Source organism: Salvelinus alpinus, chromosome 18 (assembly GCF_045679555.1).
Source record: "Salvelinus alpinus chromosome 18, SLU_Salpinus.1, whole genome shotgun sequence".
Lineage (NCBI taxonomy): Eukaryota > Metazoa > Chordata > Actinopteri > Salmoniformes > Salmonidae > Salvelinus > Salvelinus alpinus.
The window spans coordinates 15,912,772-15,935,850 of record NC_092103.1 but is presented as its reverse complement, the minus strand read 5'-3'; the positions used below and the strand labels follow the sequence as shown (position 1 = coordinate 15,935,850).

At 41.6% G+C, this 23,079-nt stretch overlaps 2 protein-coding genes across 2 annotated transcripts; one reads left to right on the top strand and one right to left on the bottom strand.

Moving 5' to 3' along the window:
* Window positions 1–299: 299 nt before the first annotated feature.
* LOC139543867 (glutathione hydrolase 5 proenzyme-like) lies at window positions 300–12,159 on the top strand. Its single transcript, XM_071350362.1, has 12 exons — window positions 300–557; window positions 3,917–4,044; window positions 4,162–4,261; window positions 4,550–4,741; window positions 5,452–5,612; window positions 5,792–5,938; window positions 6,069–6,199; window positions 6,285–6,469; window positions 6,684–6,775; window positions 6,913–7,025; window positions 7,203–7,313; window positions 8,442–12,159. Exons 1-12 carry the CDS (start codon window positions 379–381, stop codon window positions 8,586–8,588), a joined length of 1,686 nt encoding a protein of 561 aa, XP_071206463.1. The 5' UTR covers window positions 300–378; the 3' UTR covers window positions 8,589–12,159.
* On the bottom strand, window positions 12,027–22,821 carry LOC139543866 (glutathione hydrolase 1 proenzyme-like). The gene is made up of 13 exons (XM_071350360.1): window positions 22,729–22,821; window positions 18,247–18,417; window positions 17,742–17,872; window positions 17,503–17,592; window positions 17,164–17,356; window positions 16,821–16,981; window positions 16,541–16,690; window positions 15,329–15,465; window positions 13,917–14,104; window positions 13,702–13,829; window positions 13,466–13,581; window positions 13,241–13,354; window positions 12,027–13,156 (listed from the first exon to the last, which is right to left on the bottom strand). The coding sequence occupies exons 2-13, from the start codon at window positions 18,411–18,413 to the stop codon at window positions 13,010–13,012; spliced, it is 1,722 nt and encodes a 573-aa protein (XP_071206461.1). The 5' UTR covers window positions 18,414–18,417; window positions 22,729–22,821; the 3' UTR covers window positions 12,027–13,009.
* Between the last annotated feature and the right edge of the window lie 258 nt (window positions 22,822–23,079).

Genomic DNA, 23,079 nt, shown 5'->3' with positions numbered 1-23,079 from the left:
TTTATTCTGTTGTTGCTAGCGATATTCATATATATAATATATGTATTTATTTATTTTTCGCGGACCTCCTGCAGTGCTTCCGTCTGCGGACCACCGGTTGAACACCCTGGTTTAAAACATGGATGAAGATAAGCCTATGACATGTATAATATGCCACATTCCCTATAATGTCATCTAATATCTGACATGTCTCAAGAGAATACCACATTTACCTGAACTTCTTGAGCACAGATTTTCTTTTTTACGTGTGGGGGAGGGGGATTTGGTGCATAAATAAGAGGGCTCATTGGCTACTGTACCACGCGCTCCTGTGACGGGACTATACAATACCATTCTCCGTTGGGCAGAAAGTGTTGGAAAAGTTTTACTCCTGAAAGTATGGCCAGATATAAGCCCTGGCAGTTTGGTTGCTGTCTCTGTATTGGCTTATTGGGTGCTATAATATCCATTTGTCTCTGCATAGCCTTCGATGTATTTATCCACCGAGGATGCTCGGAGGACACCTTCAAGAACGCGGCAGTTTCTGCGGACTCTCAACTTTGCTCAGAGATTGGCAGGTAAAGTAGAGTACGGTTTCTTTGCTTAGTTAGATACGCTCTTAGAAAAAAGTGTTCCAAAACGGTTTTTCACTGTCCCCATTGGAGAATAATTTTTGGTTTCAAGTAGAACCCATTTTGGTTCCAGGTAGAACTCTTTAGGGTTCCATGTAGAACCCTTTCCACAGAGACTACATGGAACCGAAAAGGGTTCTTCCTGAAACCAAAAATAGTTATTCAAAAGGTTATCCTATGGGGACAGCTGATAAACCTTTTTAGGTTCGAGATAGCACCTTTTTTTCTAAGAAGGTACAGCTTGTGAGGATTTATTTTAAACATCTTATTTGAAGTTTTCACTGTTATCAAAAGGTGTTTGGTCTAAACAGGTGTTTGATGGTTCTGTAAAATGGCTCAACTGGTCTCTTTAGGCTACAGGTTCAAGCCATGTGCGTATCCTGTACTGTACAACATAAATTGAAATGTCAATATTGCAGGGATACTCATTCTTTACTGCAGGGATTAGAATCTTTGTAGACTATTTATTTTCAACCGAGCCAAGGTGCAGTGAGATATAAGATGTAGACTAGTGAACAGTAAACGGATTAAGAGATTTGATAGGCTGTCATGGAGATTATGGGCTGAAGAACATTTCATTGTATTGCATTGAACCCAAGTGACTTGATTCAACTGTGACTGATCAGATCTATAGCTTTACTTGTATTACAAAAAAACAAATCAAGTGTGCCAGTCAACGGCAATGTCTGCAAATTCAGAAAATGTACTACAATAAACATTTGTTATGTTTTTTTATCTGTGACTTTTTCCATGTATTTTACGCACACTGACATGTTTTGTGTATTCAGTTGCTTGAGCTATACATTCCTTCGATATTATCCCTAATTTGGCATGACCATTTTGTAAATGTGAGGGCTACCATGACCTTAAATAAGTAGCATCAAATCAAGCTTGAAGTCAGCTCCCCAAGCAACAGAAAATATTCAGCTTTGTTAGCTGAACAGGTAGTGGTAGAGCACACACCATGCTTTTCTGTGTTGAAGGTCATAATATGTCCCCTATTGGCGAGATGCATCCCCTGAGCAAATAATTACAGGAAAGAAAATTAGGAAAGGAAAGGAAGAAGGAAAGGAAGCAAGGAAAGTGCGCTAGGAAAGGTGGAAAGGAGCTTGAAAAGAAAGGAGATACGGAAAGAGAGTTAGGGAAGGAGGAGAGAAAAGGGAGGTAGGGAAGATGAAAAAGTTTGAGATCCCATGCTTTAAAACGCTCTGGATAAATTATGTAAATGAGTTCTCATGTATGTGATAGGGATTAACCACAGCCAGTAAATGCCGATATTATAGTTTTTAGTGACAGGCTAGTTTTAGTGACAGGTTGCTGCGGGGCTGCAGCTAGATACTATTACTATCGGCTGCAAAAGTTGTCGCCCTTCAGCAATCCATTTCCTTCTTCAGTTGTGTGAAACGATCTTTATCCTTCGCAAACAATGAGACATGAAGACACTCTAGGGGTACAGATTACCCAACATGCACCACCTGACTGGAGGAGAGAGGATGTAAGGACCGTTATAGTTGGACATACTTCTGTCTGGTGGGACAGTCCCACTGAATGTACATGTACAAGCCAAACAAGCTGTGTGATGACACCATGGCCTCAGATCCCCATACTGTCCCCTCTATTGTTGTTTAACAAAGAGAGGAAATGAGAAAGGACTCAAGGCTTTTAATACCTGGGTCATAATATTTTTATGACCCTATTTTAATGACCCAGAAAAGTCCCGCCAGACATCAATAAGGGGTCCTGGCTTTCATCTGGATTCACTTGGTCAGTCTTTATCATGGAAAGAGCTCGTGTTCTTCTTGTTTTGTATGCTCAGTGCAGATGTAGGATCTGTTTCACCAGTGAGCGAGCCCATGCCAAAAATGATGTTCCATTAACAGGAAATGGCGAGACAACAGTAGAAACAGATAGAATTGCAGTGAATGCTTCACTTGACCCTGTGTTCTTAGACTGAGGAGAAAATTCTTCAAAAGTTTTGAATTCTACTCCCATAGAGAGAGGTTATATAGGCATATTCGATTATTTTACTGGGTCCTCTTTGATTTCTATCTGAAAGATATATATATATATTTTTCATTCAATGACCCCCAGGCAAATTCATCAGTTGGCAAATGTTTGTCATCCTCAGTGATTATGACCATCTTTAATGTAACCCTGATCAAACCTCTGATTTAAAATATCCATATGTAAAATAAAAAATTTAAATAAAAATCCTCAAGCGACCAAAGTGAAAACAAGGACCCATATAAAAGTAACGTGTTAGATATGATGAGTGGTATTCAGAAATAGTCGGTTTCCTCTGTTAGCTGTGCTCTGGGGGTTGAGACATGGTGCATGGCCCAAACTTGCCTCTTGGCATGGGATTTGACATTCTGACTTTCCCTTGAACTTAATAACATAACTTAAGTTTCAGTAAAATTACTCAACTACAGGAAGCTGTGACGTGTGTGTGTGTGTGTGTGTGTGTGTGTATGTGTGTGTGTGTGTAGCCTTTGCACACACAGTCAGTGTTATCCTGTCAAGTATTGTTTATAGTGGAGCATTGAAGTTATACTATAATGCAGGGTTTCCCAAACTCTGTCCTCAGGACCCCAAGGGGTGCACGTTTTGGTTTTTGCCCTAGCACCACAGCTAATCAACTAATCATCAAGCGTTGATCATTTAAATCAACTGTGTAGTGTGTCATGGAAATTCTAACCAATAAGGAGATACTTTGTTATTTCTTCAAACAATCATACTTTAATATCGATTAATTATTGCAATAATGAAGCTGGTCAACGAAGCACCCGTAGGTGATTCGTCGAGAGCCCCATGATACAGGAAATGCTGATGTGTTATATAGTAGACCTAAAAATGCTTAGTCATGGCTCGTTCCACCCCTCGCCGGCAGATCAGGGCATCATAAGCTACCTTGTTTTCTTCTTGTGGCTGTGTGTATCGGGTGTGTGAGGTCATAGCTCACGAACAAGTGACAACGTTAGTTCTGTTACTCCTCTCTGTTCAAGCCAGCCTCTGTTCACCTCATATCTCCACACAGAGTCAAAGTGAAAAAATGTCAGCTCCTTCTTACAAGACAGTGGAAATGTACAGGTTTAAGGCTCATACAGCGCATGTGCATAACAAAGTAAACCATTAAGAAATATTAAATTCATTATTCATTACATTGTCTCTGCTAAACAAGCTTAAAGAGCTTATACAGGATTTTTCGCCTTACAAGTATTAGGGCAAAAACCAAAACATGCACCCCTTGGAGTCCTGAGGACCGAGTTTGGGAAAAGCTGCTGTAATATGTGCTGTGTTTCCAGAGACATACTGCTACAAGGAGGGTCGGCAGTAGATGGGGCCATTGCAGCTCTGTTGTGCACCTCACTGGTCAACCCTCAGAGCATGGGCCTGGGAGGAGGCTCTATATTTACTGTTAGGGATACATTTGGTGAGTCTGTTCTTTACTGTTCTTTGCTTCTGTGTTACTGTACCGTGTAGGGTTTAGCCAATAATGTTTGTGGTGGAATTGTGTGACCTCTACATCTCTTTATCAATCTATTCTCAGGTAAGGTGAAAACCTTCAGTTCGAGAGAGACTGTCCCACAGTTATTCAAAGCTGACCTGCTGAAGGGTTGTCCCACATCTGTCACATTTATCACAGGTAGGTAGACTTGCCAATCGATGGAGGAATTAATGAATGGATTGATGGAAGGATCAGTATACAGTATGAATATGTAAACATTGCATGACAACAACAACTGATTCAAATTCAAATTACTCCAAGACCACTAAAGTAGTAATGTCTTCTAATCTTTCTAACATCAAATGTGAACAAACCACAAGCCCATGTCTGTACAACTTTAATTTTGCTCTCTGTCCTGGAGTGTAGCATCACATATCTATTTTTGCTCGTGCTTTACACCTCTTCTGCCTCTGTGGCCCCTGGTAGGTAGTCAATGGATTGGCGTTCCTGGAGAGTTGCGTGGGTATGAGGTGGTTCACAGACAGTATGGGAAGCTGCCCTGGGCCAAGCTGTTTGAGCCCACCATTAGACTGGCCAGAGAGGGATTCCCTCTGCCGCCCTACCTGGGACGCCTCCTTAACTTCCCAATCATAGAAAACCTGGTGAAAGCAACATCACTCTGGTAGTACAACATCTCACACTGACACACAGGAACTCAAATGTGTTCCATTTGTTTTCATTCTAACTGTACTGCTACCTAAAACAGGCATTTTCCCAAATGAGAAGGCAACAAAGTTGTTTCAAAGTGAATGCATGTATCTCAGTCAGAGAAGTCCAGATATCCTGTCCTATTACCCTAGCAATGAAGCTAATAATAAACTTGCTCTGCTGTAGTCTTTATCTGTTGGCTCAGACCAAGTTCTCATCCGTATGGTTGTGCGGTACTATACACAGACAGACTGCAGAGGCTTTCCTAAAGCCCAGCCCTGGGATTAACATCAAAGGGGGTTGTCTCCCCTCAGCTCCCCGCTCTCCTCCCCTCTCTCCTCCTCTTACATAACAGAAGTCTAAGCAGTAGCACAAGATCTGCATAGAGAAAGTGCCCTTGGCACCCCAGCAGATGGACAGGGGGATTCACATATACTCAGGGATCATTTGAGATGCTAATGGGATTCCACAAACTGCTTAGGAAGGGAGATATTTATGAAATTAGGTGGTAAACAGAGATGTAATGTTTGTTGGCGGTAGCTACTTCTCTGTTCTATCTCTGTAATCCAGTGAAGTCGCGTAATAGGCTATGGCATTGGCTACATGTGCATGTTTATGTTTGTTCTCTTGTCTTTTCCCAGATTATGGTTGCTATGGTATAATGAATGCATTCCCCTCTTCCAGTGAGGTGTTCTGCAACAAGAACAAAACGGTGCTGGGCATGGGGGACATATTGAAGTTCCCTAAGCTGGCGGAAACCATGGAAACCATTGCAGAACAAGGAGCAGATGCCTTTTACACTGGCCAAATTGGACTTGACTTGATCCAAGATGTAAAAGCAGCAGGTGGGTGAGGTTTGTATGTGTAAATGAGAGAGAGTGAGTGAGAGAGAGAGAGAGAGAGAGAGATAAAGAAGGAACAAACTATATCCCCAAAAAATGTATATGAAAACTCCAGCTTGTTATTTTTTCTTGTCTGGATTGCTCACATGGATAGACATACTTTGTTCCCCATTATATTCTAGGTGGGACCCTAACCATGGAGGATCTGAAGTCATTCCAAGTCAGAGTGGAAGATGCCTGGACTGTTCCTCTGGGAGATTACCAGATGCACATCCCTCCACCTCCAGCAGGGGGAGCCATGCTAGCCTTTATTCTCAACATCATTAAAGGTGCATGATCAAATACTTTCTCAAGTCTTTCAACTCAAATCGTCGTGGTAGCTCACAAGCATTGAACAGCTCCAAAATGTCCCTTCATCGGGTAGTAGAGATTTGAATGGCTGTTTGTGACCTTTCCCAGGGTTTAATTTCACCCCCAGGTCCATGGAGGGGGACCAGAAGGTCCTGACCTATCACTGCTACATTGAGGCAGCTAAATTTGCTAGTGGACAGAGGAGAGGCGTCCGCGATCCTGTCTTCAACCCTAAAAAAGTAAGGATCTGAGAAGAACTGCCTCTCTTTAAGTGTATTCTGTACTTTTCACCCACTTATATGTGAAATATTTTTTTTCATGTAGGATGCATCGTATATGGTGGACTCAGATTTTGCTGATCGGATCAGGGTATTGATCAGTAAAAACCGTACCTATAACAACTCCTACTACAACATCACACCTTCCCCTGACCGCTTTGGGACCACACACGTGTCAGTCCTGGCTGAAGATGGATCTGCAGTCTCTGTCACAAGCACCATCAACCAAATGTGAACCTCTACCCTCGCTGAGATAGAAAACATTGCAGAACAGTAGCTACATCCCTCTAAATAGAACACTGTCTACTGATTTAGAACACAATCTCCTTCTAAATATGAATATGATGGCAGTCCTGACGGCAAACAAACCAGCTAATACTGCAGCTTTTGGAGTTGTGTACTCTTCACTTGGCTAACAAAACAGTCTTTCTTTCTCTCCTCGCAGTTTTGGTGCAGCGATTTACTCTCCTAGAACAGGCATCATCCTCAACAACGAGCTGGCGGACTTCTGTTTTAGAGCAGAGAGAGTCAGTGCAGGTAGATTAAATGTTTTTAAATGAATGTATCACTTAGGCCTACCTGTCTAACCTCTAACTGGTATTCATGGGGTGATATCTTATCATATAAGTCTATGGGGGATATCTGTGTATATGATTCTATCTAATTTCTCACAGGTGAACAACCTCCCTCTTCAATGGCTCCAGCTATACTGAGCTCCAGCTCTGGAAAAAATACCCTTGTAATTGGGGGATCAGGGGGCAGCATGATCACCACAGCCATGGCCCTGGTGAGTCTAGATTCAATTTCTACCAATTTCACAAGTCTGACTGTTCCTTCTCCACCCATTACCATCTGAAAAACTGAGAAAGGGATCCATAGGGCCTCATCAACTCTCTCTCGCTCTCTCTCGCTCTCGCACTCTCTCTCTTGCTCTCTCTCTTTCTTTCTTTCTCTCTCCTTTCAGTCAATCATGAACCACCTTTGGTTGGGGATGAGTTTGAAAGAGGCCATTGCTGCTCCTGTAGTGTTTGTTGACGGCAACAACAACGTGAACTTTGAGCCTGCCTTTGATAAGGTAATTCCCATGTTCGTATCCTCTCAGTAAACCAATGAAAATGACACCCAAGGTTACTGCAATTGACTGCCTGAGAGCAGTGACCATTTGAGAAATGTAAGGAACTTGTATGTCGGCCCTGTATTAAAGAACATAAATGGTTAAAGAAAAGTGTGATAAATAAAAACATATACCAATTTCATTTAAGGACCATAAAACTGACAGCTGTGCCATATAAATTGCAAAATAGTTGGGAAGAGATTTTCGATGTACCCATTCCATGGCACATGGTTTATGAATTGATACGCAAAACAACGCCGGATTCAAAACTTCAAATTTTTCAATTTAAATTACTATACAAAATTCTTGCAACCAATAGAATGTTATATATATGGGGGATACAATCTTCCCAGCTCTGCAGATTCTAATGTGAGGAGGCAGAGTCATTAGATCATTTATTTTGGTATTGTCCATATGTAGCTCGTTTTTGGTCATATGGCAAATAGAAATCCAAAATGGATGATGTTGAGAGATAGATGGGAGGGGTTGAATGGAGCTGAAGGGTGGTACTAATAACAAGATAACCAATGTAAAACATACGGGGTCTGTAAAATGTATATAGGTTCAGAACTTTTGTGAAATAGCACAGTTACAAATAGAAATCAAACTGGATGGACATCAGAAATAGAGGAAGGACTAAAAACAAACAAAATGTAACTATTGTAAAATAGATTGTGTCTGTAAAATGTGTATAAGATATATAAACTGAAGGTAGAAGCCTAAGTGTTTATTGGTTTACACCAATTGGGGGAAGGGTGGTAGGGTTTGTGGGGAATAATAAAGGTAAATTCAACAACAACAAAAAGTATGTCTATATAGGTATGTGTATATGTACGCATGCATGTATCTTAATGGATATATATTTACCCAAAAATATATGGGGGATTGGAAATGATGCAGACAATTACATTGATGGAAGCAACATTCTCTCCGCAATATTAAGCTGATCCACCCCTAAAAAAAATTGCAAAAATAAAAATGTACACTGAGTAAGTGTTGCTTCATCGCAATCAAACCATGACGTTGAATAGATAAGGATTGCGGGTGGTGCTTGTTTTACCCTGACTAACTGTCTGTCTGTGCTTTCAGTCTGTGATAGAGGCCCTAAAGGTAATTGGACACAGAGTGACAGACTACCCATACTTCTTCAACGTGGTCAATGCTGTGGCCAAGGAGGACAGATGCATCACAGCCGTGTCAGACGGCAGGAAGCAGGGCAAAGCTGCTGGCTACTGACCAATAGAAAACCAGGACATTAAGAGGTTACCAAGACCAGGTGTTCCCTTACTCAGGTCTACAGCCAAGTAGTGGGCCTCAGGACACTGCAGTAGATCCAAGGGGATCATCATTTTAGTGAGATGTATTTTTATAGTTCAATTATCTTTATATATGAACTATTTTTCTAAACCAACAGTCCAAAAGCCTTAAGAAGAATCAAATGTGCCTCTTGACAAAATAGTTTGGGCTTTTTTGGGGCCTCTCACTTTGGCACTCAAATGGATAGAGTTTTACATTTTACAAAGTACATATAGTACATGTTTGTTCTTGAGGACTTACTGTACAGTACGCATACAGTATAGTGAGGTCCTGAAGGAACTGACATGGGAACAGAAGGTCAGTACAGCCTGTCAGCCTGTGGTAACACGGGGCTCTTGCTGTGACCACAAGGACCTGTCAGATTCAGGCAGAACATGTAACAACACAATCCTCCAAGTTCATTTATTAGTCCTTCTCTGGAGTGTAGTAGCAGTACTCTGAGACTCACACATTCATGAAGATAAAACAGGCTTTCTGCGGCCCCCTTTCACAGTACATTATAATAGAATCAACATCTGAAATAGCAAGTTAATCGGTTAGAGGGGCTGAATGAATACTGGTGCGATAGTGATAGTGTGCAATCTTACAAAAGCTATAATGGCACATATTACCAAAATGTGAAAAGTAATGTGCACTGATGTTGATACTGTGAGAGTACTGTGTTAGCTTTTTATGTGTTTAATTGACCTCACCAGGGCCTGTTGTCACAAATGTACAGATTTATATAGGTCCCCTCCAGGTCTATTAAAACTTCAACCAGTGTTAACTTTCAGCATGTTGTGTCTGAGATGAATACTAATTAGATCTACTTTTTCTGTTTGCCCTAAAAGAGGTGAGAACAGCTTTCCCACCCCCAACGGAGACAAAGGCAATAGTAATGAGATGTGTTTCAATAGTGGAGCTTATGAATGAGTAATGATCTCCGAAGTGGATCCTCCCAGGCGCTAGATGTGAATTATGAAAACATGGAAATCTGCTACCCAGTGTTAGGTGCTGGTGTCTGGTGTTCATGTGGGATCATTTGGCGTAAAGGAGCTCAGTCTTTGGTATGTGGCAGAGGGTTTCATCAGGTTTAGCTGAATGATAGTAAGGCTCTCGTGAATCAGACCATCTCGAACACTCGTGGAAATGCTTGACTAAAGCCTTAGTTAATCAACTCTCCAATACAGCATATTCTCTGTCCAGAGCATGCCAAAGCTGTAAAATAGTTGTTAAAAGCTTTGCCTCATCGTTTTGTATCCTGCTCTCCAAACGTTTAAGTGCTTTATGTTCCTTTCCCTCCAATAATACAGTGAGAGATGTGGTATGACCCTGTCTGAAGAGACAGTATTGTTGAGGTCATGTCATGAGCGTTTACTGAACTCTTGTTGGTGGGAAATGATTGTTACAGTCATAAACTGTAGCTCTGCAGCACATGCTGTTCCCACGTTCACTTTGCCCATTGACCGTAGTATGTCACATAGACTATGTCCGAAACATGACGCTAAAGACAATAGACACAGGTTCAATATTTTCTGACAGACCTTGTCCCTTTCTGTTTGCTATATTTGGTCGTAGAGTATATGGTCTATGTTACGCATTCACTATATCCCTGAGTGGCACTGAGAATAGTTTCAGGTTTGGTTTACATTAGTTTTCTTGTTATCCTCTATGCCATTATGACATAATGGTTTCATGTTTACTGTCCAAATAACACGCATCAAGTAAACACATGCAATATATCGGGGTTTTTTTAAGTGTGGGAAAAAAGTTACGTAACACTTAGCCTTACAAGATAAAAAATTATCATCAATAAATATGTTGTCATGGTATAGGCAATGTGATGCAGAAACGTTGGTGGTTTAGCCAATAGATTTCTGGTAGCTTATACAGTGCTTTTGGAAAGTATTCAGACCCCTTGACGTTTTCCACATTTCTTAACGTAATAGCCTTATTTAAAATGTATTAAATAGTTTTTTTCCCTCATCAATCTACACACAATACCCCATAATGACGAAGCAAAAATAGGTTTTTAGAAATGTTTGTAAATGTAAAAACTCAAATATCACATTAACATAAGTATTCAGACCCTTTACTCAGTACTTTGTTGAAGCACCTTGGGCAGCGATTACAGCCTTGAGTCTTCTTGGGTATGACCCTACAAGCTTGGCACACCCGTATTTGGGGAGTTTCTCCCATTCTTCTTTGCAGATCCTCTCAGGCTCTGCCAGGTTGGATGGGGAGTGTCACTGCACAGCCATTGTCAGGTCTCTCCAGAGATGGTAGATCGGGTTCAAGTCCAGGCTCTGGCTGGGCCACTCAGGGACATTCAGAGACGTATTCCGAAACCGCATTGTCTTGGCTTTGGGCTTAGTGTCGTTGTCCCGTTGTAAGGTGAACATTCGCACCAGTCTGAGCGCTCTGGAGCAGGTTTTCATCAAGGATCTCTCTGTACTTTGCTCTGTTCATCTTTCCCTCGATCCTGACTAGTCTCCCAGTCCCTACTGCTGAAAAACATCCTCACAGTATGATGCTGCCACCAACATGCTTCAGCATAGGGATGGTGCCAGGTTTCCTCCAGATGTGACGCGTGGTATTCAGACCATAGAGTTCAATCTTGGTTTCATCAGACCAGAGAATCTTGTTTCTCAATGTCTGAGAGTCCTTTCGGTGACTTTTGGCAAACTCCAAGTGATGCCATGTGCATTTTACTGAGGAGTGGCTTCCGTCTGGACACTACCATAAAGGCCTGATTGGTGGAGTGCTGCAGTGATTGTTGTCCTGGAAGGTTCTCCCATCTCCACAGAGGAACTCTGGAGCTGTCAGTGACCATTGGGTTCTTGGTAATCTCCCTGACCAACGCCTTTCTCCCCCGATTGCTCAGCTCTAGGAAGAGTCTTGGTGGTTCAAAACGTCTTCCATTTAAGAATAATGGAGGCCACTGTGTTCTTGGGGACCTTCAATGCTGCAGAAATGTTTTGGTACCCTTCCCCAGATCTGTGCCTCATCACAATCCTGTCTCGGAGCTCTACGGACAATTCCTTCAACCTCATGGCTTTGTTTTTGCTCTGACATGCACTGTCAGCTGTGGGACCTTATATAGACAGGTGTGTGAATTTACCACAGATGGACTCCAATCAAGTTGTAGAAACATCTCAAGGATGATCAATGGAAACAGGATGCACCTGAACTCAATTTCGAGTCTCATAGCAAAGGGTCTGAATACTTATTTAAATATGGTATTTCTGTTTTTTTATGATTTATATAATCAATTTTAGAATAAGGCTGTGTGCGACTCTTTATTAGTATAGCCTACATGGTGTATTTGACCAACATAAATTAACAAATGGCAAACAAACATTGCACTTTGCAGTCGTGTCATGAGAACAATTGAACCATGAAGTAAGCCCTCTTTTATTATTTGAAATTTGTTTCTGTCTTCCTGTGTTTTCATTGTTGGTCAATGCTTATACGATTGTTGCAGTCTTACATCATAAAACTTTTATATGGGTATGGCTTGTGAATTATTAATCTTGAACCAATAGCATGTCTTCTCAAAAGTAACACAAATAATATACATTTTTTTACTGAATATAACATTTGGTTTAAGGCAAACAGTGATTATAATAATATATTATCTCAAAATGAAAATCCTGACTGAAAATCCATGAAAGATTGCAGTGAAAGAAAAACATTGATATAGTGTTGGCACAGTTACTTTGAATAAGAAATATTGAGATGGTACACATAGTACCGCATTGTAAAGCAAAGTGGAGGAGGACTGTGGAGAATGAATAGCTCTATCTCAGCATCTGGATCTCAGACTGAGGCACTGGAGGGATAGGAGACGCTGGAGGGTAGCTTCTCTCCACTTTCTTATGACACCAACGAGGGGAGAAAGGTGACCCTGGTTTACCAGAGAGGACTAAGGTCATACTGTAGGTCGTAGGTCTTTGCTGAGATGACAGGAATCTGAATGTTTTTCTCTTGGTTTGTAATATAGTCTATAGAGTAGGGCCAGGACGATACCAGTATCGCAAAGCGGATTAACTTCTTCAGGAAAACAGCCCTAATGTTGGAAACAAACATCATTATGTTGTCATCCAGAGTCCGATGTATATGTTTTCCATCTACAGCACACAATATTTTACATACAGTACAGCAGGTTTTTAAAGGACCAAAGAGATCTGCTTCGTGTATTCATTTTTGCCATGTAAAAAATATTGCGATACTGGTATTGTCACAGCCCTATTGTAGAGGTGGCTTTCATCTGAATCAGAAGCCCAATCAGCCAGCCTGTCTGTGGGAGCAGAGGTGTGTGGTTTGCCTCAGTTCGTGGGAGCAGGGGTCTGTGGTTGGTCTCAGTACCCAGCAGCGTAGCCCCATTTCCTGGGGTCGGATTCAGCACGGAGCCGGTCCCCCTGGCGCAATACTGCCTGAACCACAGCCCCTGCGGCTGTCAGGAACTCTGTCTCATGGTTCTTCAAAGCCAGACCTGCCATCACCATCTGAAGGAAAGCATACTCATTGTGACACTCCTTTTTATGCACTGTAGAGTATGTGAATTCACTGTCGTCAGTCATCTAACCCACCTCGTCAAACCCGGGCTCTCCCAGTGTGGTGTTGGGACTCAGCTGGTTGTGGATTCTGGGATCTGCCACAGCTTTCTTCAGGTCGTAGTTAAAGAACAGCGTGTTGAGAATCACCTGCAGAATGAACAGCCAACAATTCAGTCACAGACGACAACTTGGTAGAATGCAAAGAAAGTATTAGAGTACTTTCACACAGCGATGAAAGGGCATTGTAGCCTGATGTACCGTGGCAGTTGCCGTGGTGATCTTTGTTCCTCCTGAGCCCCCCACCACCATCTTGACATTGTTGCTCCTCTTGTCAAAAAGAATGGCTGGACACATAGAAGACAAGGGCCTCTTACCTGGGGAGAGATAACAAGGCAGTTAGGCCCATCCTTACCCACCATCAAGTACCAATTTCTGGCTATTAGAGCCGGGTGGTGAACTGAAAAGTGTGGCGTCTGTACAGATGTAGCCCTTACCTGGTCTGATGAAGTTGTTTGGTGAAGGAGGCACTCCAAAGCCATTGGTGATGAGGGGGGAGCTGAAGTCATCCATCTCATTGTTGAGGAGGATTCCTGTAGATCGTGACATGACTTTGGAGCCAAAACTAGGGAGGAAATAGAAAAGAATGATAATGAGGACTAGCTCCAGTTCATTTTTCCAATCAAATGTTTAACTGGGACATGATTCCTACAATTGGTTGATGGTGCTGGTGGCTGCCACTGCACTCCCGTCCTCTGCCACCACAGACAGATGTGCTGTCCCGTGGTTCTCGGGGACAAAGTACTCCGGCTCATAGTAGTTCATGTGATGGGTGGTATCATCTGTAATCTTCTGACGGAGGGCATCGGCAAAGTAATCTGAGGTCATGTTGCGGATGAGCTGAAGAGGCGAGGGGACAGGAGAATGAGTCTTAAATGAATGCCAAATAATAAAAATAACCATCTAGAACAGTCTAAAATGACGAAGCTGTGCTGGTTTGCATTTACAGAAATTTCAACATAGCAGCTGTACAAATAGTCTCTTGGCAGACAGAAGTTCATTTCAATCAATAATCCAATCAACTCTCTTATATGAGCATATTTAATAAAAGGGCTTACCAAGAAAACAGGATTTTAACATTAAATCCATAATGTTGCTTCATCTATGATTAGGCTATTAGCTGGCCAAATGTAGGCTACATTAAATATAACCATGTATTAGTGTGGGTTTTCAGTGAATTTATGTAAATCACGAAGCTCGTCTGTATTTCCTTTGGTGCAGGTGTAACCGATGTGAAATGGCTAGCTAGTTAGCGGTGGTGCGCGCTAATAGCGTTTCAATCGGTGAAGTCACTCGCTCTGAGACCTGAAGTAGTTGTTCCCCTTGCTCTGCAAGAGTCTTGGCTTTTGTGGCGCGCTGTGTAACGATGCTTCGAGGGTGGGTGACTGTTGTCTGTGTGCAGAAGGTCCCTGGTTCGAGCCCGGCGAGGGGACGGATGAAAGCTATAATGTTACTGTTACACAGGAATAGAGGTTAAACTATGATTTTTCATTGTCCTCGTTTCCATAATGTTGCCATGATTTTTTGGGTCTCTCTGCCGCTGTTTTCACAGACACCCAAATATCACCTTTGTTCATTTTGATATGGCCTATTAATCAACGAGACACCTGATATTTGTTACTATTATTTTGTGTTAGTATTAGCCATTGACACTGTTATGTTTCATTTCACATTGTTGTATCTCAATAGGCCACTAGGCTAAAAATAGGAGTTGAGTGCAATTGTTGGGTCAGTCACCTGTAACTACTCATCCAATGGATTAAAGCTGAGAAAAATAAATCCCTGTCTTTTTTGTTGAGTGCTCCAACTCCTTTCTACTTGAATTAGTCCTTTTGTAAGTTTTTCTTGGCAAGCCCTTTTGTTGGATTTTTTGACATTGTTGCCAAGCATCCCTCTTACCTTTATTTATTTGCTGTAGCTCGGAGGCCTACCTGAAATCATATCCATATTAACTGTCTCCAATGAACATGAACTTATTGACCCATGACATTCCAACACATACAGTACTATGAGCCGTTGATTGAATATGATCAGTAAGTGATTGAGAGTACTATTGAGACTTACATCAGAGATGTTGAGGAAGTTTGGATCTCCCAGCATGCTTCGCTTGGCGTAAGCAAATCGGAAGGCCTCGACCATGCGGTGGTACGTGAGGATCTTCTTCTCAGTGCTGGAGACACTGTCTGAGGTGAAGTTGTATCCTGAAAACAGTAACCAGTGTAACCATAGCCACCATCTTTACATTTATTAAACAATAATACAGTACATTACATTTGATCAGGTGAAGTTGACATTCAAAGGGTTTACTCTCAATATAAAAGTTCTGTTCATTCTGTTTCCCTATTCCAGACTATCACTGTTAGAACTGTTTTAGCTCACAGCCATAGAGGAGGAGAGGATGGGGAAAAAACGAAAGAGAACTGTAACCAAATGGAATTGTTTGATGAATTTCAGCTGACAGGCAGTAGCAGAAGTCATGGTGAACTGTCAGGATGAAGGGCTTGAGCGGGCCCTGGCATGCCAGTGTTATGTGATTCCCCCACCACTCGTCTGTGTCCAATTAGAGGTAAATTGGTCAGATTAGTGTTTGCGGTAGAGGCAGAGAGCCACTGTAAGTGGGGCGGCCAGGCAGAGGAGCCACAGGAAGAGACGGTTTAGTTTAATTAGGGAGTTTAAATACTCTGGAATAAAGTTTCCATCTAATCCCCCGACAGACACTGTCATATTATATAGCTACTGTACTGGGAACCAGCAGAGAGAGGGAGTCTGGAGGAAGTACTCTATTGACTAGATATCCAATAGACTCTGGGCATTAATGTGAAGCTGAAACAGAGCTGGGGATGAGAAGAGGAGATGTATTTCTACACCCCAATTACTGGTCAGTCAGCAGCACCACCACCGAACAGAAGGTGGTTATTTATCTGAATATGCATTATCAAGAGAGAGACATGGAGCATACAGTAACGGGATGCGATAGACCAGGGCTGCTATAATGGTAATGAACAGTTCAGCATCATTTTCCGCAGTTAACAGTGCTGACGGAGCACCAGGCCTGCAGAGCAGAGCACCTCGGGTGTGATGGCTCAGAAAACAATTATCTTTGGTTCTTAATTACTCCTATCTTGAGCAGCTGCCACATCTCTAATACATTTGTACTGTAGCACGAGAGTGACAGGCTGTCCAAATGTGACTCAAATATTTTTCCAAACCTCCTTAAATAGAACAGACACAGTTTGATGTTGAATACAACTCTGTGTCATCAGGTTGAAGGCTTACCATCCAGAATGTTGAGTATGAGGGACAGGACAGGGCCACTGGCTGGGGCGTTGGGCACATACATGATGTACTCCCCCACATTAGCATTGAGAGGACTCTCATCCAAAAAAGGCTTGTAGTTCTTTAGGTCATCCAGTGTGATGATACCATCTGAAACACATACCGGTAAACAGACAATAAGACACTGTTTCTGTTAAGATGTTCAGCCAGCAGACCCTGAATGAAATTCTATCAAAATTGCAGCTTGTTAATATTTGGTAGATATAAGGGAGAAGCCAACCTGCTGACTGAATGTCCCTCACAAGGTTCTCTGCCAGTGGGCCTTCGTAAAAAGCATTAGGTCCCTTATTTGCTATTGTTTCATAGGTGTCAGCAAGTTTAGTAAAGGTGATGGTGTCGTTTTCCTTCAGGATGGTACCATTTTTGTCACAAAACACCTCACTTAAAGAGAGACCAAAAACAGAGATGTCAGAGACAACATATGAGACACTGAGCTCTCATGTTTGGGAATAAGGGAAAAAATCATCTTAAAAGGGGAGTATCTCCTCATGTGAAAACTTGACCCTCTGTACAGTAACTCAGATCACCACTCCATATTATGTCTCCCTTCTAGGCATTCTTACCATAAAGCGGTGTCACCAGTGATGGTTTCCCTGTTCTTGGAGATAGCAGTTGCCAATGCCCTGCCCAAAGGAAAGCCTTTCCGTGCCAACTGGATTGCAGGCTGGAACAGCTCTCTCCATGGCAATTTTCCATGGCGATTGTGTGCCAGCTCGTACCCACGGATCTCCCCTGGTATGGCGATGGATAACCCTCCTGCCAAACGTTACTGCCAAACATTACTGCCAAACGTTCCTGTACAACTCTTATCTCTGTATCTTTGACTATCGCAAGGCCATCACTCATCGTAAACGTATGCCTTTCATCCATTTTCTGGTGTTAGGTAACTGGTAAAACATTACCTTTCTTGGCTAACTGGGTGCTATTCCCAAACATGTTCTCTGTCGCGTTGGCGGGAGCCGTCTCCCTGGAATCAATGGTCTCTACTTTTCCTTTGAAGGAAGTCAAAATCATCTTTACCACATCACACCAAGGTTTTACATCTCCTGTTTTTAGTTCAGGTGTCATTGTTGGAATTGTTGACATCATTAAAGATAAATATGGTGTAGTTTTAAGTCAAGGATTAGGGCTCTGACTGTACCAGTTTTGGCATCATAGATAGTGAAGAAGAGTCCTCCTCCAATGCCCATGCTGTGGGCGTTCATCAGCCCAACACACAGCAAGGCAGCAATAGATGCATCCACTGCAGAGCCACCTTTCTGCAATGTGTCTCTGAGATTTACAGACACACCCACGCCGAAAAAAGTTTATATTCAGTGGCCCTAATTTGCATACAAATGCACTAGTTCATAAAGAAACAGCAGGCAGTTTACACAGACAGAATGAATTATCATGACAAAACGGGAAGGATTTGAAATGACGGAGGAACATAAATAGACTCAGAAGCAGGAGCATATTTGTATGTTCAGACCAAGAAAAACTTGAGCCTGGTTTCTGCTATTAGGCCTGTTTGGAACAGTATGCTTTGAAACCGGTATCTTTGTGTCTGGATGTCTACAAAAACATTTAAATGAGTAATTTGTTGGTGTAGAAATGTTTGAGACTGGTACTGTATATACTTTATGTGTTTGTGTGAGAGTTCTTACCTGCCGATTTCTGAGCATGGGCCAGCATCAGCTGCCACGGCAGCCCTGGAGTAGGAATGGTCATTTGAGGTCGACCTGCTGCCCAGCCCAAAGAACACACCCACGAAGGTGCTCACGGCAGCCACCAGCAGCACCACCAGACCCACCACTATGGACTTATGGACCATCTTTCTGTCAGGGAAACACAGGAAATCATATTACAGTCAATCTCAATTGAAGGGAGTTATATAAACACATAGAAACACCCCCACACAAACGTACTCTCAAAATTGCAAAACACATGAGCAAAGGCAAAAGTCAGTGCAACACAATTGTACAGTGTGAGTTGTTGATCAATTCTTACATTCTGTTCAGGTATGAAACCATGCCATTACTACTCACCTCACTCCTCACTGACACAAATGACTGATGATTGGCTAAAATGCATTTATAATAATACGATTGAGGTAGCTTTTTTGTTGGACTTTAGTGCAGCTTTTGATATTATTGATAACAACCTATTGCTGAAAACACTTAAGTGTTATGGCTTTACATCCTCTGCCTTATCATGGATTGAGAGTTAACTATCTAACAGAGCATATAGGGTTTTCGTTAATGGAAGCCTCTCTAATGCAATTACAGTTGAGTGTGGTGTACCGCATGGCAGCAGGCTTGGGCCATTATTGTTTTTCTGTTTTTACTAATGACCTTCCGCTGACCTTGAATAAAGCCAGTGTGTCTATGTACACTGACAACTTAACAGCATACATGTCGGCTACGACATTAAAATAAATAACTGACACCCTTAACATAGAGCTCCAGTCACTTTTAGAATGGGTAACTAGCAATAGGCTGGTGCTAAATATATTTTAAAAAGCAACATTTTTGGAACAAATCACTCACTCAAACCTAAACCTCTAGATATATATCTAGATATATTATTGAATAATGTGGTGATTGAGCAAGTTGAGGAGACTAAACTGCTGGGTGTAACCCTAGATAGCAAGATGTCATATAGACTCAATGGTTGCTAAAATGAGAAGAGGTCTGTCCATGATAAGGCTTGCTTTGCTTTCTTCACATTGCTTTCTTCACATCTCAGTCAACCTATTTTTGTCGCACCTGGACTACTGCCCAGTTGTATGGTCAGGTGTGACAAAGAAGGACATAGGCAAACTGCAGTTGATCCAGAACAGAGCAGCAGGTATTGCACTTAGATGTAGTAACATGAGAGCGAATGTCAGTAACATGCATGTCAATCTCTCCTGGCTCAAAGTTGAGGAGAGATTGACCGCATCACTATTGCTCTTTGTGCGACGTGTTGATATGTTGAAGGTACCGATCTGTCTGTTATCTTGAGATGGGAGCATCTGCTATATTACTAAATTGTGATGTAAATGTAGTGCAATGTACAGTCATCTATTTCATTTGATTTGTTTTGAGTTCTGTTTGCCTCGGCAGCAGCTAATTGGAGATCCTAATAAATACTAATACTACTACTATTCAACAGTGTCCTAACCTTATCTAGAGAGTAAACACAATAGTACTCCTTTCAGTATATCAACCCAACAAGATACACTTTTCCCCTAACTACACTGAACAAAAATATAAACGCAGCATGTAAAGTGTTGGTCCCATGTTTCATGATCTGAAATAAAAGATGCTATAAATGTGCACCTTGTACACAGGTGCACCTTGTGCTGGGGACAATAAAAGGCCACTCTAAAATGTGCAGTTTTGTCACACAACACAATGCCACAGAAGTCTCAAGTTTTGAGGGAGTGTGCAATTGGCATGCTGACTGCAGGAATGTCCACCAGATCTGTTGCCAGAGAATTTAATTTTAATTTCTCTACCATAAGCCGCCTTTAACGTAATTTAGAGAATTTGGCAGCACGTCCAACTGGCCTCAAAAACGCAGACCACTTGTAACCACGCCACCCCAGAACTTCCACATCTGGCTTCTTCACCTGCAGGATCGTCTGAGACCAGCCACAGCTGATGAACCAAAGGAGTATTTCTGTCTGTAATAAAGCCCTTTTGTTGGAAAACAATAATTCTGACTGGCTGAGCCTGGTTTCAAAGTGGGTGAGCCTGGCCCCCAAATGGGTGGGCCTATGCTCTCCCAGGCCCACACATGGCTGTACCCCTGTCCATTCATGTAAAATCGCTAGATTAGGGCCTATTTAATCTATATAAATTGACTGATTTCATTAAATGAACTGTAACAGTAAAATCATTGAAATTGTTGCATGATGTGTTTATATTTTGTTCAGCATAATTTATTTTGTTGAAATCTGAGACTGGGTTTACACAGGCATCCCAACTCTGATTTCTTTGCCTAAATATTTGCAAAAGATCTGATCTGATTGGTCAGAAGACCAATTATTGGCAAAGATCTGAATTCGTCTGCCTGTGTAAATGAGGTCCACTTACTGAGGGCAAGGTTCACTTGACTAAAGAATGTAATAAAAAGAGGCATAAACATTTAATACAATTTGATTCTGACCTTGGGGCAATGCTAATAACAAGCTTTGACATGTTGCGATAAGAAAGTTAAACATATTTATATTAAACAGTCACACATTGGTGAGAGGGTAGTCTCTACCTTTTGAAAAGGAAGGTTGTTTTTGAAAAAAATATATACAGTATATATCTAGCTGGTTGGAAATTTAAATTCAGATAAGAGCCTTTTGATGTACTTAATGAGAATTTTCCATAGCTTTTTTAAATTCATTTTTATTTAACCTATATTTAACTAAGCAAGTCAGTTAAGAACAAATTCTTATTTACAACGACGGCCTAGGAATAGTGGGTTAATTTCCTTGTTCTGGGGCAGAACAACAGATTTTTACCTTGTCAGCTCGGGGATTCGATCTAGGCAACCTTTCGGTTACTGGCCCAACGCTCTAGCCACTAGGCTACCTGCCGCCACAGCTTGCACTGTACTGTATAGATATTGTACATACAGTGCATTCGGAAAGTATTCAGACCCTTCCCTTTATCCATATTTTGTTACGTTACAGCCTAATTCTAAAATGGATTAAATATTTTTTTCCCTCATCACACACAATACCCCATAATGACAAAGCGAAAAGTGTATTATTATTTATTTTTTTATACAGTATTTACACAAATATTCAGACACTGTGCTATGAGACTTGAAATTGATCTCATGTGCATCCTGTTTCCATTGGTCATCCTTGAGATGTTTCTACAACTTGACTGGAGTCCACCTGTGGTAAATTCAATTGATTGGACATGATTTGGAAAGGCACACCTGTCTTTGTAAGGTCCCATAGTTGACAGTGCAAGCCAGAGCAAAAAAACAAGCTATGAGGTTGAAGGAATTGTCCGTAGAGCTCAGAGACAGGATTGTGTCGATAGTCAGATCTGGGGAAGGGTACCAAAAAATGTCTGCAGCATTGAAAGGTCCCCAAGAACACAGTGGCCTCAATAATTCTTAAATGGAAGAAGTTTGGAACCACCAAGACTCTTCCTATAGCTGAATGTCTGTGTCTGTGTTGAATACAGAGCAGATTTGATACATTAACAACAACATGAAAATTATATGCTCTTTATCGCTGAATCAACACCCCAGTGTGTCAACACCCTAGTGTGTCACATTCATCAGTAGATACTAGCACCAGGTGTAGGTGAGTAACTGTTGAATGTAGAATGATAAATTCACATACAGACACATCTCAGCTTCAGTGGGCAACACTGAACAGTCACCCACGCACCAAACTGCCCATCTAGTGTTGCCAAAAGATATGACCCGTTCTAGCTGACCATAACTCTCTCACCATTGCACATGATCACAACTCACATACACAACCCCCATAGTTAAATATTGTCATCATATGTTTTCAAACCCTTTTTATTTTACAAATGTCATATCATAAGCTACCAATTACCCATCATTGTTAAGGAAGAATATTTCCACTGAGATGCAGACTTTTTACAAGTACTGACTGACACTATTAGCTATTTAGTTAAGGACATTTGGTAAATATATTGACACTGAATCATTTATTGACTTGACTGTTTCCCAGTAACAGAGAGACCTGTTAATTGTTAGAGAAGCGCGGATGTGTTGCCTGCATCAAACCCTACCTCACTGCAGAACTGTAGCTACAATATATGTGAGCACACTGTAATGCAGCACATCCCTCTCTGTGAAGCTTGTGCTGCCTGCGGCCAACAAAATTAAACCAGCAACACAAAAGACTGGAATTTCTCAGCCAGATAATACCTCCCTTCAGTGCTATGTATTTACTGCCATGCAAATTCCTCAGCCTTCAAAGCAACAGCGTTCAATGCGTGTAACATCTCTGGACACTTTCTTTAGCTTATGCAGCACAGGTGCAGTTGATGAAAATACACAAACCAATCAGACTGAATTATTCCCTGTCCTCACTCTTTATAGCATTTTTGTTGTTGTTGTTGCAACGATTGAGCTGTCCATCACCCAAATAGTAAAAGATCAGATCCTTCTCTTACCTTGGTGTCTCTCAGGCCTCTGGAACAGACTGGTTGCCAGTGGGTTTCTCACAGTCCTCTGAGCAAGTTTGAGCAGTACATAGCACCATGTAGGCAATAGCTCTCAATGTGTAACTATTACAATGCCATTAAACATTAACCTACGCCTCCATAAAAGCACCTCATCGGTGGTACTGTGGCAAAAGCAGACAGGAACATTCAGAAAACATTAAAATAAGACCCACCTCTCTTATGAGGGAATTCATTTACAAGTTAACATCAACATAAAACCATCTATGATGCCGTTTTGTTGCCCCAGAGACTGGATGTCTGACCAATAGGACAAATTATCTCTTTAACAAATAGACTGCT

Coding starts and splice junctions, on each gene's coding strand:
- LOC139543866 (XM_071350360.1), bottom strand. CDS start 18,413: ATGGTCCATAAGTCCATAGTGGTGGGTCTGGTGGTGCTGCTGGTGGCT. Junction 16,982..17,163: donor ACTGGTGACACCGCTTTATG/GTAAGAATGCCT, acceptor TCTCTCTTTAAG/TGAGGTGTTTTGTGACAAAA. Junction 16,691..16,820: donor GAGGGACATTCAGTCAGCAG/GTTGGCTTCTCC, acceptor TATGTGTTTCAG/ATGGTATCATCACACTGGAT.
- LOC139543867 (XM_071350362.1), top strand. CDS start 379: ATGGCCAGATATAAGCCCTGGCAGTTTGGTTGCTGTCTCTGTATTGGC. Junction 558..3,916: donor CTTTGCTCAGAGATTGGCAG/GTAAAGTAGAGT, acceptor CTGTGTTTCCAG/AGACATACTGCTACAAGGAG. Junction 5,613..5,791: donor CCAAGATGTAAAAGCAGCAG/GTGGGTGAGGTT, acceptor ATTATATTCTAG/GTGGGACCCTAACCATGGAG.